The sequence below is a fragment of the Pseudorca crassidens genome, chromosome 16 (genome assembly GCF_039906515.1).
Source record: "Pseudorca crassidens isolate mPseCra1 chromosome 16, mPseCra1.hap1, whole genome shotgun sequence".
In the NCBI taxonomy this organism is placed as follows: Eukaryota; Metazoa; Chordata; class Mammalia; order Artiodactyla; family Delphinidae; genus Pseudorca; species Pseudorca crassidens.
Window position 1 is genome coordinate 57812657 of NC_090311.1, and position 19493 is coordinate 57832149.

Below are 19493 nucleotides of genomic sequence, written 5' to 3' on the forward strand. Positions count from 1 at the left end.
AAGCTAAATGTAGTACATCCAAACAATGAAATAATATTCTGTAATAAAAAGGAATGAAGTACTGATACATACTACTTATATGGATGAATCTTAAAAACATTATGCTAAATGAAAGAAGCCAGACACAAAATAAGGCCTCATGTTGTAATGGCCATTTATATGAAATGTCCAGAATAGACAAATCCATAGAAATAGAAACAGAAAGTAGATTGTGGTTGCCAGGGTCTCGAGGGAGGAGGGAAATGGGGTGTGACTGATAATGGATATGAGTCTATTTGGGGTGTTGAAAACGTTCTGGAATTAGTGGTGATGGTTGCACACCTTTGTAAATATACTAAAAACCACTGAATTGTACACTTTAAAATAAAATCCTCACGATCAATCATTTCCCTCTTTTTTCCCATTATGCCTTTCATAGTCATCTATAGAACCTTAGCATCCATTCGCTGATTTCTTGAGATTTTAGGTTTTGGTTCACTGTCACTCTCCAAAACTTCTCCTGTTGTGGTACATATCCTTCTCACTCCTCTTTTTACTTCTCCTCCTATGACCTTGTCTTTTACTCTACTTCAGCGACCCACCATCCACGGTTATAAACTGGATCTTGTCATTATCAAGATTATTCTTCATAATCTCAACGTCAAGAATTCTATACTAACCAACACCTCTTGTCTTTCCATCTTATTCCTTCTAGTACTCCAACTTCAATAATTCTGAGACCCCAAATCCACAGATCTTATAACACTTTCACCTACCTCACCTCATGAGGTAGTCCTTCACCTACCTCATATCCTCCTGTCCCTCCTTCTCTACCTATGTCCACGGTTAGTCATTATAATCACTCCCTTTCCTCTTTTTCCTTCATTGCATTGCCTAGCAAAACTTAAAGCCCACTTAAATCCAATTATCTACATATTCTATAACTGTATCTGTGCAGTTGAGTGAGGCTGGTAAAAACACACAATATCAACATGACTATTAACCTCAAGGAGGTCTTTAGTGCTGCTACTACATCACACAAGTCTATTCACTCTCATAGATGACTATTTTACACTTCATCCTTTCTCCTCAAACCTCCGACCTTCTCTCTTTTCTAAATCCCTGTTTTCAGAGGAAATAAAAACAATCATCAGAGGACTTCCTCATGCTTTACCATCACATCTAGCAACCTTATATCTGTTCCCATATTTTCTGTCTTCCCCTCTGTTATGAATTAATAGACCCTGTGCCTAAGACCAGCCTCTCCCACCCACTAGATCCTACCCCTTTTCATCTACTCAAGGATATTATTCCATCAATTATACCCTCTCTTTCCTCTAACAGTATCTTCTTCCCTCTAAATTGGGTCATTCCTATCATCAGTACAACAATCATGCTATATAATATAGCCCATCCAAAACAAAACCCTGGAGACTCCATATCTTTTCCTCCTTTCTCCAATACAACTCCATTTCTCTGTTGCCCTTATAGAAAAACTTTTAAGGGCTTGTAAGACTTGATTGTTTCCAATTTCTCTCTTCCCATTCTCTTCCCCTCTCTCACTGCTTTACCCAATTTTTTTACTTTGAAAAATTCTGATCATAACAAAGAAAAGCTGTAAGATAAACACTTTATATTCTTCACTTAAATCTATCAATTGTTTACAATAATTAACATTTTCCCATATTTGCTTTACTTCCCTCTTTCTATACAAACCTAAATACACATACACACTCTTGGAGGAGACTAAACCCTTCCCAAAATAAGTTGCAGACATTATGACACTTCTCCCCTAAATACTTCAACATGTATCTCCTAAGAACAAGGATACCCTCTTCATAACCCAATACACTATTACACCCAGGAAACTGTAACACTGATTTAGTGTTAAACTGTATCATTTAATATGCCATCCATATTCAAATTTTCCTAACTGTCCCTAAAATGTCCTTTATAGCAGTATTTTTTTTCCTTGATTGAGGATTCAATTAAAGTTCATGTACTGAGCTTGGTTATGGCTCTTCAACTTCCCTTATAATTCCCTTGAAGAACTTCCCCTCTCAGTCAACCATTTTTTGTTTGTTTTATTTATCACTATGGGTTCATAGATTCTTTTTCTTAGTATATTATAATCCATTACCATCATTATGCTTTTTTTAAAAAATTTATTTATTTTTGGCTGTGTTGGGTCTTCGTTTCTGTGCGAGGGCTTTCTCTAGTTGTGGCAAGCAGGGGCCACTCTTCATCGCGGTGCGTGGGCCTCTCACTATCGCGGCCTCTCTTGTTGCGGAGAACAGGCTCCAGACGCGCAGGCTCAGTAGTTGTGGCTCACGGGCCTAGTTGCTCCGTGGCATGTGGGATCTTCCCAGACCAGGGCTCGAACCCATGTCCCCTGCATTAGCAGGCAGATTCTCAACCACTGAGCCACCAGGGAAGCCCTTATTATGCTTTTTGATGTTCCAATTGTCCTAATTTGATCAATGAGAGCCCCTTAAAACCAGCTCATATGTTCTTTTGATAGGTTTCTACTTCCTTGCTTTATGGCACAAAATCTATTTCAGGCTAATTTTATGCTTACCATGCCCCAGACTTGTTTCCTCTGCCTAGAGTACTCTTTCATCAGATATCCACATGCTACCCTTTCCTTTCTCTAAGGAGCCCTGGTCTGTTCCTTTAGTACAGATTGGTATTTAGAAACCATTGATCTGGATGCTCATGGTGCTTCACAGCTACTGAGTTTTTCCTACAAACCATTTCACATCAGTTCATAGAAATCTTCCTCATTCTTTTCTATGATTAAATAGTACTCTATTGTGTAGGTGTACCACAGTATATTCAACCAGTTTTCCATGGATAAGCATTTAGATTATTTCCAATATTTATAATTATTACAATTAATGTCGCAATGAATAACTCTGTCCATATGCTGTTTCATATTTGTGGAGATACACCTTTAGGTAAATTCCAGTCTCACATTCTCTCTTGAACCCATTATAATCAGGCTTTTGCCCTTATTAACTCTCGTCAAAGTCTACGGTCAATTATCCTCATCTTACTTGACCCCTCAGCAGCATTTGACACAGCTAATTATAATTTATTCCTGTCTTCTTAAAATTTTTTTTTTAACTTGGCTTGCATAATACTCTCTCATTCTCTCTGCCCTGACCTCCTCAGTCGTCGTCTTTACTAGTTTTGCCTTACTTTTCTGACCTCTAAACATTATACCTGTTCCTGGGCTCAATCTTCAATATTCTTTTCCCTTCTAAACTCACTTCCTAGTAGACATTATCTAATATCATGGCTTTATCTACACTTGTAACTCCCAAATTTCAGCCTAGATCTCTCTGAACACTAACTCATCTTTCCATCTCTGACTTGACTTCTGATTTGGTGTAAAAGATACTTCAAACTTGACATGTCTAAAACCAAACCCTTACTTTTCTCTTCAAGTCAGGTCTTTCCACAGTCTTCCCACCTCTATAAAGGACAACTCTATCCTTCCAGATGATCAAGTCAAAAATGTTGGAATAGGGCTTTCCTGGTGGTGCAGTGGTTGAGAATCTGCCTGCTAATGCAGGGGACACGGGTTTGAGCCCTGGTCTGGGAAGATCCCACATGCCGCGGAGCAACTAGGCCCGTGAGCCACAACTACTGAGCCTGCGCGTCTGGAGCCTGTGCTCCGCGACAAGAGAGGCCGCGATAGTGAGAAGCCCACACACGGTGATGAAGAGTGGCCCCCGCTTGCCACAACTAGAGAAAGCCCTCACACAGAAACAAAGACCCAACACAACCCAGAATAAATAAATTAATTTAAAAAAAAAATCTTGAAATAATCCTTGAATTCTCTCTTTCTCTTACACCTTACATGCAAATCCATAAGCAAATCTTGTTGCCTGTATGTACATACATACACACACACACATATATATACATATATGTATATCTACACACACACACACACGTATGTACCACTACTCTTCTCATCCAATCCACCCCATCTTTGCCTAGACGGATTCAATAATTTAACTAACCTCTACTTTCCCATCCCCACCACCGAGCTATTCTATTAACAACAATTAGATTGACCTTTTAAAATGGAAGTTAGATCGCTCTACTCTTCTCCTAAATGCTTTCCAATGGCTTCCCTTTTCACTTAGAATGGAAGCTAAAGTCCTTACAATTGTCTACAAGTACCTACAAAATCTGGACTTCTGTCTCCTCTCAGATCTCACCTCCAACTGTTCTCTCCATCTCTCACTTGCTGTTCCTTAAACATGCTAAGCCTACTACCAATTCAGGATTCCTGCACCTTGCTGTTTCCTCTGCCTAGAGTACTCTTTCATCAGATATCCACATGCTGTCTTCCTTACTTCCTTAGGGTCTTCTGCTGGAAAAATTGTGTACGATAGAACAGGGAAGGAGATATAGGGATCTAACAGCTTCTTAAACAGCTTTCTTATTTTAGCACCACCCTTTCACCCACAGTATCCAGAGCTTTGAGAAATCTGCAAGATAGTTTGGGTTGGTTCTCAGTTTTCCCAACTGCTGCTTTAGAATTAGGTTACTTTAGCTCTGCTAGTTGCCACTCACCCATCTGCTTTTCCTTTTTTTTTTTAGTATTCATTTATTTATTTGGCTGTGCCGGGTCTTAGTTGCAGCATGCGGGATCTTTTATTTGTAGCATATGGGATCTAGTTCCCTGACCAGGGATCGAACCCGGGCCCCCTGCATTGCAGTGCGGAGCCTTAACCACTGGACCACCAGGGAAGTCCCTCACCCATCTACTTTCAAACTCCCAAAAATGTATGGCTGTTTTCTCCTCTCTTATCTACACTTTCCTTGTAAGTTTACAACTTAAGACCAACAAACAAACACAACTTCTTTACTATACTTTTAGTCAGGGCTCGAGAGAGAATAAAATGTTATATATATGTCATCCTGCCATCTTAACATGGACATTTTAATTCATTTCATTTTAAAAAAACCCATATACTATAAGGCACTTTCAGAAGAGTACAACGTTTTGTTTTTATTTTTTAAACATCTTTACTGGAGTATAATTGCTTTACAATGGTGCCTTAGTTTCTGCTTTATAACAAAATGAATCAGTTATACATATACATATGTTTCCATATCTCTTCCCTCTTGCGTCTCCCTCCCTCCCATCCTCCCTATCCCACCCCTCTAGGTGGTCACAAACCACCTAACTGATCTCCCTGTGCTATGCGGCTACTTCCCACTAGCTATCTATTTTACGTTTGGTAGTGTATATATGTCCATGCCACTCTCTCACTTTGTCACAGCTTACCTTTCCCCCTCTCCATATCCTCAAGTCCATGCTCTAGTAGGTCTGTGTCTTTATTCCCGTCTTACCCCTAGGTTCTTCATGACCTTTTTTTTTTTCTTCTTAGATTCCATATATATGTGTTAGCATACGGTATTTGTTTTTCTCTTTCTGACTTACTTCACTCTGTATGACAGATTCTAGGTCCATCCACCTCACTACAAATAACTCAATTTCGTTTCTTTTTATGGGTGAGTAATATTCCATTGTATATACGTGCCACATCTCCTTTATCCATTCATCTGTTGATGGGCACTTAGGTTGCTTCCATGTCCTGGCTATTGTAAATAGAGCTGCAATGAACATTTTGGTACATGACTCTTTTTGAATTACGGTTTTCTCAGGGTATATGCCCAGTAGTGGGATTGCTGGGTCGTATGGTAGTTCTATTTGTAGTTTTTTAAGGAACCTCCATACTGTTCTCCATAGTGGCTGTATCAATTTACATTCCCACCAACAGTGCAAGAGGGTTCCCTTTTCTCCACACCCTCTCCAGGATTTAGTTTCTAGATTTTTTGATGATGGCCATTCTGACCGGTGTAAGATGATATCTCCTTGTAGTTTTGATTTGCATTTCTCTAATGATTAACAATGTTGAGCATTCTTTCATGTGTTTGTTGGCAATCTGTATAGCTTCTTTGGAGAAATGTCTATTTAGGTCTTCTGCCCATTTTTGGACTGGGTTGTTTGCTTCTTTGTTATTGAGCTGCATGAGCTGCTTGTAAATCTTGGAGATTAATCCTTTGTCAGTTGCTTCATCTGCAAATATTTTCTCCCATTCTGTGGACTGTCTTTTCGGCTTGTTTATGATTTCTTTTGCTGTGCAAAAGCTTTTAAGTTTCATTAGGTCCCATTTGTTTATTTTTGTTTTTATTTCCATTTCTCTAGGAGGTGGGTCAAAAAGGATCTTGCTGTGATTTATGTCATAGAGTGTTCTGCCTATGTTTTCCTCTAAGAGTTTGATAGTGTCTGGCCTTTCATTTAGGTCTTTAATCCATTTTGAGTTTATTTTTGTGTATGGTGTTAGGGAGGGTTCTAATTTCATACTTTTACATGTACCTGTCCGGTTTTCCCAGCACCACTTATTGAAGAGGCTGTCTTTTCTCCACTGTATATTCTTGCCTCCTTTATCAAAGATAAGGTGACCATATGTGCGTGGGTTTACCTCTGGGCTTTCTATCCTGTTCCATTGCTCTATATTTCTGTTTTTGTGCCAGTACCATACTGTATTGATTACTGTAGCTTTGTAGTATAGTCTGAAGTCAGGGAGCCTGATTCCTCCAGCTCTGTTTTTCGTTCTCAAGATTGCTTTGGCTATTCGGGGTCTTTTGTGTTTCCATACAAATTGTGAAAATTTTTTTTCTAGTTCTGTGAAAAATGCCAGTGGTAGTTTGATAGGGATTGCACTGAATCTGTAGATTGCTTTGGGTAGTAGAGTTATTTTCACAATGTTGATTCTTCTAATCCAAGAACATGGTATATCTCTCCATCTTTTTGTATCATCTTTAATTTCTTTCATCAGTGTCTTATAGTTTTCTGCATACAGGTCTTTTGTCTCCTTAGGTAGGTTTACTCCTAGATATTTTATTCCTTTCGTTGAATGGTAAATGGGAGTGTTTTCTTAATTTCACTTTCAGATTTTTCATCATTAGTGTATAAGAATGCCAGAGATTTCTGTGCATTAATTTTGTATCCTGCTACTTTACCAAATTCATTGATTAGCTCTAGTAGTTTTCTGGTAGCATCTTTAGGATTCTCTATCTACAGTATCATGTCATCTGCAAACAGTGACAGCTTTACTTCTTCTTTTACGATTTGGATTCCTTTTATTTCTTTTTCTTCTCTGATTGCTGTGGTTAGAACTTCCAAAACTATGTTGAATAAGAGTGGTGACAGTGGGCAACCTTGTCTTGTTCCTGATCTTAGTGGGAATGGTTTCAGTTTTTCACCATTGAGGAGGATGTTGGTTGTGGGTTGGTCATATATGGCCTTTATTATGTTGAGGAAAGTTCTCTCTATGCCTACTTTCTGCAGGGTTTTTATCATAAATGGGTGTTGAATTTTGCCAAAAGCTTTCTCTGCATCTATTGAGATGATCATATGGTATTTCTCCTTCAATTTGTTAATATGGTGTATCACGTTGATTGATTTGTGTATATTGAAGAATCCTTGCATTCCTGGAATACACCCCACTTGATCATGGTGTATGATCCTTTTAATGTGCTGTTGGATTCTGTTTGCTAGCATTTTGTTGAGGATTTTTGCATCTATGTTCATCAGTGATATTGGCCTGTAGTTTTCTTTCTTTGTGACATCTTTTTTTTTTTTTTTTTTTTTTGCGGTACATGGACCTCTCACTGTTGTGGCCTCTCCCGTTGCGGAGCACAGGCTCCGGACGCGCAGGCTCAGCGGCCGCAGCTCACAGGGCCTAGCCGTTCCGTGGCATGTGGGATCTTCCCAGACCGGGGCACAAACCCGTGTCCCCTGAATCGGCAGGCAGACTCTCAACCACTGCGCCACCAGGGAAGCCCATCTTTGTGACATCTTTGTCTGGTTTTGGTATCAGGGTGATGGTGGCCTCGTAGAATGAGTTTGGGAGTGTTCCTCCCTCTGCTATATTTTGGAAGAGTTTGAGAAGGATAGGTGTTAGCTCTTCTCTTCTCTAAGTGTTTGATAGAATTCGCCTGTGAAGCCATCTGGTCCTGGGCTTTTGTTTGTTGGAAGATTTTTAATCACAGTTTCAATTTCAGGGGCACAACGTTTTACAAAAACAAGACAGCACTACAAACTTTCAAAAGATTTTTTAAAACCACAAATATAGGGCTTCCCTGGTGGCGCAGTGATTGACAGTCTGCCTGCTGATGCAGGGGACACGGTTCGTGCCCCTGTCTGGGAAGATACCACATGCTGCGGAGCGGCTGGGCCCGTGAGCCATTGCCGCTGAGCCTGCGCATCAGAGCCTGTGCTCCGCAATGGGAGAGGCCACAACAATGAGAGGGCTGTGTACCGCAAAAAAAAAAAAAAAACCCGCAAATATAAAAACTAATAGTTTTGAGTTTTGTTCTATTCTTATTTTTCATATAATATACTATACTCTTTTTTATGCATTCAGTATTTATAAAAACAGAATACTATCCATGAATCAGTTTGTATTTGTGATAGTTCTAATTTATCTGATGATACATGAGACCTCCCCATATTTTTAGAAGAAGCAAAACCCTGTTCATCTTTTTTTTTTAAAAAGTAAACAAATTCCATTTATTACATATAACATTCCAGGAAACCCTTTTAAAATCTGAAGTGCCCAAGGAGCTATAACATAGCTGTAGAAAAATAAATTAAGCAGTGGTTCTTGCTACTCATCTAGGCTTAAGGTCTAGTTTACTCTAAGAGAAAAAGGCAATTCTAAAGCATCTTTATATAGCACAAGATAAGGCAAATGGGAAGTATATATCAACCAAAACAACAATAATAAAGAATGTAATTATCATGAATATATCATTATCATTGCTAGTACAGCTATCTTCTACAAACTTGGCAACTAGAAACAAAACTTACCTGTCTAAGAATATATCCGGGAGTGGTGGATAGGTCTGCATGTCAGGCACTCGCTCGTGGACTATAACCATTATGAAAGATGTAAATCCGAACACTATAAAAACATATATACAACTCAATATGGTCTTCCAATACTCTGGGTCCAATCTTCGAATAGAATGTTTGTTTTTACCATTCACATACTGGTATTGATCAGAATTCAAATCAGCGATGGGTCCGTCACAGTCATGTGAAGGTTCCCCATTACAGAGCCACTCTGCATTCTGAAGAGCACTAATGAAAGGGCTCATGGAACTCATGGGACTGTCACTGTTGTATCCCATCTCTTCTAAAACATCAATATGTATTTTCTGCAATTTTCGGACTGACAGCATTAACCTTTTAATGTCCCCTAAGACTTTGATTTCCAGAGGAGGAGACCGGAGATCATATTCAGTCAACGTTAGCAATGTGATTCCATCAAGTCGGTGCTTATTGCATAAAATGTCCACATACTCAAAAAAGCCTTCATCCTTCAGCCAAACAGCTACATGCTTGGTAGTCCAGCGGCGAATGCAGAGCTGATTAGGAAAAGCCATTTCCTCTTCCACTACCTGTCAAGGGAAAACAGGAAAATAAAACAAAAATTTCAGGGTGTCCTAAGAACTCCTTTGAAGACAATACACGTAAACACATCAGAAACAGTAATTCATCTACACTGCCCTATTGGCTTCCAGACGAGAGTAAAAGAAACAAAAATTATTCATTAATGAGTAGTTCTCAACAGATTAACATTCTAATAATTATATGCATATAACCCCAATAGCAAAAGGAAAGCTAATGACCGAATATTTTTGCAAAATGTTTTTTTGGTAATATTTTACAAATGGCTTTTCCACACCACAGCAAGCCATTACTTAATTAGAAAAAGCCTACTGGTGAGAAGAATTGAGAAAAATAACTCAACACTGTTCATAAAATGAGATATATAGAAAGATTTGTTATACGTAAAAATAAATCAAATTTCAGAAATCTTCATGTTCGTGGAATAAGTCTCCCCCCACCCCGCCTCCAAAAAAACACACAACCCCGGGCTTCCCTGGTGGCGCAGTGGTTGAGAGTCCGCCTGCCGATGCAGGGGACGCGGGTTCGTGCCCCGGTCCGGGAGGATCCCACATGCCGCGGAGCGGCTGGGCCTGTGGGCCATGGCCGCTGGGCCTGCGCGTCCGGAGCCTGTGCTCCGCGGCGGGAGAGGCCACAGCGGTGAGAGGCCTGCGTACCGCAAAAAAAAAAAAACACACAACCCCACAAAGGCAGATAGATAACTAACTGCAGGAAACCCCTTAGATTAAGCATATTTCTATCTACTATACAAATAATTTCTACAACAGATATAAAGTCTTTACTAGATATTAAGTATCTATAAATATCTTAACAGCTCATTTCTTTCTATACCTTGAATATTCCATTACAGAACTGAAAAAGGAATTTTCTTCTTAAACTATCATTGAGATTTAGTGATAAAACATTTCAATGTACCATAAATTTGAGGGGCCATATTTTATACTGCAATTATAGTATTTCCTTTTTTTTTTTTAATTTTAATTTTTGGTCTCACCACGTGGTTTGCGGGATCTTAGTTCCCTGACCAGGGATTGAACCCTGGACCTCAGCAGTGAAAGCATGGAGTCCTAACCACTGGACCCCTGGGGAATTCCCTATACTGCAATTATAAAAGGCCAACAATGTACTGTTTCAAAAAGTACTAATAATTTTTACTACTTTGATCCCACACAGTTCTGTTTATGTTCTTTTTCCATTTTAAAATGTTCAGTAACTTGGGTCTATATCAGGTTTATAAACTTTATCAGATATACGGGAGACAAAGGCCTACATGGAGAAAAAACCTAGTTCCCTAAAGTACTTTCTCAACTACTAAAGCCTGTGGGCTTTCTGACATTTTCCAGATCTCTAAAGACCATATTTCCTTCTGAGATGATTTTTTAAAAACACAGTAAGGGGACTTCCCTAGTAGTGCAGTGGATAGGACTCTGCGCTCCCAATGCAGGGGGTCTGGATTTGATCCCTAGTCAGAGAACTAGATCCCACATACATGCCACAACTAAGGAGCCCACGTGCCGCAACTAAGACCTAGTGCAACCAAAATAGATAAATAAATATATTAAAAAAAAAACTCCACAGTAGGTAAACTTTAAAGCATTAAAAAAGAAGAAGAGGGGCTTCCCTGGTGGTGCAGTGGTTGAGAGTCCGCCTGCCAATGCAGGGGACACGGGTTCGTGCCCCGGTCCGGGAAGATCCCACATGCCACGGAGCGGCTGAGCCCGTGAGTCATGGCCGCTGAGCCTGCGCGTCCGGAGCCTGTGCTCCGCAACGGGAGAGGCCGCAGCGGTGAGAGGCTCGTGTACCGCAAAAAAAAAAAAAAAAGAAGAAGAACGAGAAAGAATGACACAACAAACACCCATGTGCCCACTACCCAGCTTGAAAGAAAAAAAAAAAACAGTTCCAATACATATGTTCTGTTTCTTAATCTGGGTATTAGTTATACAGGTGAAAATTCATCAATCTGTATACGTACGATCTACATTTTACATATGTTGAACTTGATTTTAAAAGTTTGCTTTAAAAGCAAAACAAAACATCAATACAAGTGAATGTCCTTCCCTGATAGCAACCCCTTCCTCTCCTCTCAGATGTAGTAATTCCTGATTTTAGTGCTTATCATTCCCTTACAACATGCATTTTTGGCTATGAAACCTTTCTATGCTTCTTTATGCTAAGGAAAGTAAAAAGCTGCTACTTCTGCATTCTTCTATCCACACAAACTCTTGCCATGAATACCTATAATCACCTGAAAAAGGCAGATACTCAACTACCCAAGTACCTCTTATACCATCAAAAGTATTCAGCCAACAAGAAACATGCCCATTAAATATTTGTTTCTTAATTACTAAAAAGCAATCCTAGTTTTTGAAAATCTTAAATCACAGTGTTTCAAAACAGAGCTTTTAACAGTATTAATCCACAATAGCTTTTCAGTCTTAAAAAATTAACAGTACATGCATCTGTAAGGACATGTTTTATATACTGCAGAGCTACAAAAAATTGTACTCAACTTTTTTATTTTTACCTACAGTATATCAGTGTCATCCCAAAGGCCAAGGAATTATGATTTATTCACTTTCAACTCATGGAATTTATACACATTGATATATATAATTTTATATCACGTATTACATATATATAGTTCCATTTTAAATGATTTTGCTATGTTTTAGTCCATATAGATAGCCAGATGGCTTCATCCTACACACTACATACATATCTTTTCCCCAAGGTATTCTCTGAATAAATCATTTCATCCCTGAATATCCAACAAACACATGCTACAAACTCTGCAACAATTACGATGTAATAAGTATGAGAAGCTCTTCTCATACAAGATAAGGCCAGATTCCTTCTGTCATTTTACTTCTATTCTGCTACCTTTCTCCTTTTTCTAACAGCTTACCACCAACGGGCTCCAAGTCACCCCATCCTTTTAGCCTTATTCTTCAGTAGTTTCATCTCACACACTGCTCAAAATGATCTCTTTCATGGTTTTTTTTTTTTTTTTCTGTCTTATAGCACCTTCAATCTGGCTAACAATCTGTTCTTTACACCCTCAATCTGGCTAACAAACAGGCTTTGATGCTGATGTTTTAGCTGCTAGAAAATATGAGTTATCATACAAGAAAGCCTCCTGGAAGTCTTTGAGCCTGCTGTGGCAATGCCCTAAAAGCATGACACATTGCACTGTTGTGCTTCATCAGGTCAGGGCACAACCGTTAATTGTGTGCTACTACATACTTAGATAACACTATGAAAACCTGCATTAAAGAGGTATATTAACAGATGATAAAAGGCTTCAAGGCAATTTAATATTTACATTGTACCACAGGAGCTACAGGGGACAGGAGACTTTTAACGAAGAATATGAGAGCTATAAGTTTCATACAAATATACATAATGAAGAAATTAGGTAAGTAAATGTTTCAGAATACTTTCAGCTTTAACCAATAATTAATATGAATCAACTATCAGTTAAAGGGACTTCTGCTTCTGAACAAGATGCAATAAGAGAAACCAGATTTACTTTTCCACCTGAAACAGCCAAAAAATAGATTAAATATATGGGGAGAAAACCAGTTTCAAGACAGTGGGCACCAGACAACAAAGGAGATCCTTGAGAGTAGGAAACAAGTTGAGCCCTACTGCCCCAGCCATGAGTGGTACACGATATAAACTGGGTGAGACCCAGCAGACTTGGTGAGTTGCAATGGAACTGAGAATCTAGGGAAATCAAGATGGCAGTGTACCTGGGATAGAATACTAGAGAGGAGAAAGATACACAGACAGAGAACTTGTTATGGACTGAATGTTTATATTCCCCCCAAATTCATATGTTGAAATTCTAACCCCCAATAGGATAGTATTAAGAGGTGATTAGGTCATGAAGGCAGAATCCTCGTGAATGGAATTAATGCCTTTATAAGAGACACCCCAAAGAGTTCTCTTCCCTTCTGTCATCTAAAGATACAACTAGAAGCTGACCACCTATGAACTAGGAAGCAGGTCCTCACAGACACCAAATCTGCTGGCACTTTGATCTTGGACTCCTCAGCCTCCAGAACTGTGAGAAATAGATTTGTTGTTTAAGCCACCCAGCCTATGGTATTTTTGTTATAACAGCCTAAGCAGACTAAGATGGAACTCCAGAGATTTGCAAAGGATCTCCCTTGAATAGGCAGCTGAATGCTGATCAGCACATATATGTGAGGAAACCAAACAAGACTGAAAAAAGAACCACCCAGAAAGATTAGAGGCAATAATGCCCAGTATTCACACAAGACCACTAAAAGTGCCTACTATAAACAACCAGACTGGAAAAAAATGAAAAATCTCATGATTCATGGGGCACTGGGTAGAGTACACAATAAGATCTTTCCATAGTAGTAAGGAAGAATTAACCCTAAAAACAGTAGTTCTCAACTGAGGGCAATTTGCCCACCCCAAAATATTTGGCAATTTCTGGAGACATTTGTGGTTGTCACAACTAGGGGATCATCTAAAGACTAGAGGCTAGGGATGCTGTTAAACACTCTACAATGCACAGGACAGCCCCTCACAACAAAGAATGATCTGACCCAAAGTGTTATAGTGCTGATACTGAGAAATCCTGCCCTAAACCTAAACATGTCTCTGGTCCAGCCAAACAAATCTTAAAAGCAGAACCAAAAGGATCAAACTGTTTTCAAGTAATTTAACTACATCCCACAACAAAGCAGAAGAATATTAATAGGAATAAGAAAGTATTCAGCACCCAACAGGTAAAATCACAATGTCTGGCAACCAACCAAAGATTACCAGGCATGCAAAGGAGTAGAAAAATTCATCTATATTGAGTAGAAAAATCAATTGAAATTGACCCAGAACTGACACAGATAATAAAATTATCAGACAAGGAAATTAACATAGTTATGACAACTGTATTACATATGTTCAAAAAGTTAAATAGAGATATAGACATATAAAAAAGATCCAACTCAAACTTCTAGAGATGAAATTACAAGATATGTAATAAAAAACACACTGCATGGGATTAACAGCTGATCAGATATTGCATAAGTATAGTAAACTTGAAGACATAACAATAGGAATTATTCAAAATGAAACACAGGAAAAACAGAATTTTTAAAAATGAAGAGAATATTATTCAGCCTTTAAAATGAATCTTGAAGACATTATGCTAAGTGAAATAAGCCAGACACAAAAGGACAAATATTGTATGATTCACTTGGTAGTCAAATTCATAGAGACAGAAAGTAGATGTTGGTTTCCAGGGACTGTGCAGTAGGAGACAAATACCCATTACTGTTTAATGGGTACAAAGTTTCCATTTGGGATAATGAAACAGTTCTGGAAATGGATTGTGGTGATGGTTGCACAACAATGTAAATGTACTTAGTGCCACTAAACTGTGCACTTAAAAATGGTTAAAATATAAGTTTGTTATGTATATTTTACCATGATTAAAAAAATAAAAGAAAATGAAAAGAATATCAGTGAGAGGTGGGACAACTTCAAACATCTTAATAGATGCATAATTGTAGTCCCCAAACAACGAGAGAGGAGAGTGCAGAAAAAAATACCTGAAGTAACAATGGTTAACATTTTTCAAGATTTGGTGAAAACTATAAACACAAATCAAAAAGCTCAATAAATTCCAAACATTAGAACCACACAAAAAACTATACCACACCAAGGCTTCCCTGGTGGCGCAGTGGTTAAAAATACGCTTGCCAACGCAGGGGACACGGGTTCGAGCCCTGGTCCAGGAAGATCCCACATGCAGCGGAGCAACTGGGCCCGTGCACCATAACTACTGAGCCTGTGCTCTACAGCCCACGAGCCATAACTACTGAGTCCACAAGCCGCAAGTGCTGAAGCCCACACGCCTAGAGCCCATGCTCCCCAACAAGAGAAGCCACCACAGTGAAAAGCACGTGGACCACAACAAAGAGTGGCCCCTGCTCCCACAGCTAGAGAGGGCCCGCACACAGCCACAAAGACCCAACGCAGCCGAAAATAAATAAAAAACAAACAAACAAGCAAAAACAACTATACCACACCATATCATAATCAAATTACTCAAAATCAATGACAATGAGAAAATCTTAAAAGTAAAAAGAGAGGATACACACATTATACACATAGGAACAAAGATAAGAATGATAGCAGATTCCTCACTGGAAACATTGCAAGCTAGAAGACAGTGAAACAATGTCTTTAAAAGACTGAAAGAAAAAAAAATGATCAGCCTATAATTCTATGACCGGTAAAATGTCGATCAAAAACAAAGGTAAAACAAATACTTTTTCAGACACACAAAAACTGAATAATTTCATCTCGAGCAGACCTGAGCTACCAGAAATGTGAAAAGGAAGTCCTTCAGGCAGAACAAAAATGCCATCATTTGAAAATATGAATACCAGAAATGGTAGATATATGGGTAAATATGTAAGTAAAATATGTCAACAATAGCACAAAAGTTGGGAGAAATGGACTACTAAAATAAAACTCTTCCAGAAGAGGAGGGAATATTTCTGAATTCATTCCATGAGGCCAGTAGTACCCTGATACCAAAACCAGACAAAGACATTACAAGAAAATAAAACTACAGCCTGAGAGCCCTTACAAATGTGAAAGCAAAAAATTTAAACATATCTTAGCAAATCAAATCCAACAATATTTTAAAAGGATAATACAACATAACCAAGTGATGTTTATCTCAGGAGTGCAAAGTTAGTTTAACACTTGAAAATAAAAATAATTCACCACAGGCTAAAACAGGGAAACCACACAATAACTCAAAAGACAGAAAAGCATTTGGCAAAATCCAGTATTCATTCCCAATGAAAAACTCTCAGCAAACGAGACATAAAGAGAAACTTCATCAAGTTGATAAAGGACATCTTTGAAAAACCTATGGTTAACATTATACTTAATGATGAAAGGCTAAAGGCTTTCCCCTTAATATCAGGAACAAGGCTGGACTGTCTACTCTCATCATTTTGGTAAAACACTGAGCAATCTAGCCAGTAGAATAAGGCAAGAAGAAGAAATAAAGGGCATACGATTGGAAAGGAAAGAACAAAACTGTATTTGCAGACAATATGATAATCTATGTGGAAAATTCAATGGAATCTACACATACACACAAACACAAGTTACTGGAACTAATAATTTAGTTTAGCAAGATTGTTTAATATCAACATACAAAAATCAATTGTATTTCTATATACTAGAAATAAACAATCAAAAAATTGAAATTTACAAAATAATGCCATTTACAATAGCACCAAAAAATATAAAATGCCCAAGGATAAATCTGACCAAACATGCGAAAAATCTGTACACTAAAAACTATAAAACATTGCTAAGAGAAATTAAAGATCTAAATAAATAGTGACATGGGTGGGTCAAAAGACTCAAATTTTTAAGAAAATAAAAATGCTGTGAAATAAAATTCATATTTTATGTCCAGACAAGAAGAATTCAAACATAAAAATTTTTTCTCTGCCCTTTGGCCTCCTCTCTCCCCACTACTGAGAACTGTGTATCTATATTACGCATCAACCAAACCTCCCCCGTTGGCATAAATACCTGCTCAGCCATAAAGAGCAACATTCTCCTAGCACCAGCCAGGCAACTCCTTAAAAGATAACATTCCTTCTTGGGACTTCCCTGGTGGCGCAGTGGTTAAGAATCCATCTTTGAATTTGGTAAATTGAATCATCCTTGTCACCTCTCTTTCTCTTATCCAACAATCAGCCTATCAAAAATATATCCAGGACTTCCCTGGTGGTGCAGTGGGTTAAGAATCTGCCTGCTAATGCAGGGGACACGCAGGGTTCAAGCCCTGGTCCGGGAAGATCTCACATGCTGCGGAGCAACTAAGCCCGTGCGCCACAACTACTGAGCCTGTGCTCTAGAGCCCGTGAGCCACAACTACTGAGCCCATTTGCCACAACTACTGAAGCCCATGCGCCTAGAGCCCGTGCTCCACAACAAAAGAAGCCACTGCAATGAGAAGCCCACGCATTGCAATGAAGACTAGCCCCGGCTCGCCACAACTAAAGAAAGCCCGCATGCAGCAATGAAGACCCAACACAGCCAAAAATAAATAAATAAATAAATGTATTAAAAAAAAGAAAGATAACATTCCTTCTTGATCTTGTAAGGGGCCACACGACTTTTAGATCTGGACTGTGTAACTGTCAATAAAACGTCATTTAATGTACAGCCCTCTGTCTCAAAAAAACTTATATAACTATGCCTACACTTCTTATTGGTGGAACAGCTCTGAGAGCTTTCTGATGTGCTGTTCTTGGGTTACAGTGCTCAATTTGGCTCAGATAAAATTTTCCGTTTTTTTCTTAGATTGACTGGTTAATTTTTCATTGACATCCGTCAATTCTTCCAAAATTTGATCTATATATTTCATGGAATCCCAATCAAAATTCCAACAGACTTTTTTATAGATAAACTTATTTCAGTAGTTGATATGAAAATGCAAAGGACACAGAATAACCAAAACAACCTTGAAAAAGAATAAGATTAGATAGCTAATTACAAGACTTACTATATACAGTGTTTGTTTTCTACTGCTGTGTAACAAATTACTGTAAATTTAGTGGCCACTGGCATTTAGGGCCCCCTCCTATTCTGAAAACCAGCTTTTTCTCTGTTGTTTTTCTTTGTTGAATGCCCCTTGTACTTAGAATCTCTTTCTCCAGGAAACGCCCAGTCCTTTGCTGGCTGATTAGGTCAGGTCCACTAAGATAATTTCCCTTTCTTAGTCAACTGTGCCATATAACATAACATAATCAGAGTGATAATCAGACTCACAGGTCCTTCCCACTATACAAAGGTCACTGGAGGTCATTTTAGAATTCTATCATACTACCCTAATCAAGACAAAGTAGTAATGGCATAAAGATAAACAAATCAATGGTACAGAATAGAGAATCCAGAAATAGACCTACATACATATGGATATCTCATTTTCTACAGACATGCAAAGGCAATTCAGTGGAGAAAGGATAGTCTTTCCATCAAATCGTATTAGAACAAATGAATATCCACATGCAAAAAAAATTAATCCATACCTCTCACCACATATAAAAAATTAACTTGAAATGGATCACAGACCTAATGTAAAATCTAAAACTAGAAAACTTCTAAAAGAAAACACAGGAGAAAAAAAAAAAGAAAACACAGGAGAAAATCTTTCTGACCTTAGGTTAGGTAAAGATTTCTTAGATATGACAACAAAAGCAAGATCCATAAAAGAGCAAGTTGATAAACTGGACTTCATTTGCCTAGGTAGGTGACTGAAGGACTTTTATAGTTTGTAGTCTACAAATTTCTGCATTGTTTGGATCTTTAAAAGTAATGAACTTCTACAATAAAAAGACAGAAAAATATATAGAAGCGATACATATTTGCTGAAGAACATTTAAAATATAATTTCAAAATTACCCCCCAGAGAACTAATGCTTGTAATTTTTTATTTATCTTTCATCCACAGAACTTTCTATAGGAAAAATTTCTATAGAGAAACCATACCATTGGTAATTCTGTATCATTTTTACTTAACATTATTGCATGAGTCCTGTCTAATGTTATCAAACTATCCTTTGAAAAGGACATTCCATTGTATGGCTATACAATAATTTGTCCATTTCCCCACTGTCAGCAACTGTTCACAATTTTATTACTATTACAAATAGTATTGCAGTGCCTTGGGTTAGATTTATAGAAGTAGAATAACAGAATAAAAAAATCTGACATATTATTTAGACACTAACTCCTAGCTACGTCATTAAAGTTTGATCCACTTCAAAAAGCTCTGTGTGCAAAGCATGGTACTTGTCCAAAATGTTAACTGGTACATAAAGGAAACATTTCAATTTGAGATAAAATTTAAAAGAAGTTTATTCTGAAATCATGAGCAATTAAGAAATTAGTTATCAAAGGTCAATGTTATTATCAAGGCACTGAGAGAATAGTC

General features: G+C 38.1%; 1 protein-coding gene across 3 annotated transcripts in view; it reads right to left on the minus strand.

The window, feature by feature from the left end:
- SAMD8 (sterile alpha motif domain containing 8) overlaps window positions 1-19493 on the minus strand; it is a 46676-nt gene that overhangs the window by 19776 nt on the left and 7407 nt on the right. For all 3 annotated transcript variants that reach the window (XM_067710445.1, XM_067710446.1, XM_067710447.1), the window contains exon 2: window positions 8882-9474. In XM_067710445.1, coding sequence (XP_067566546.1) covers window positions 8882-9474 — 593 coding nt within the window. The remainder of the gene's footprint in view (window positions 1-8881; window positions 9475-19493) is intronic.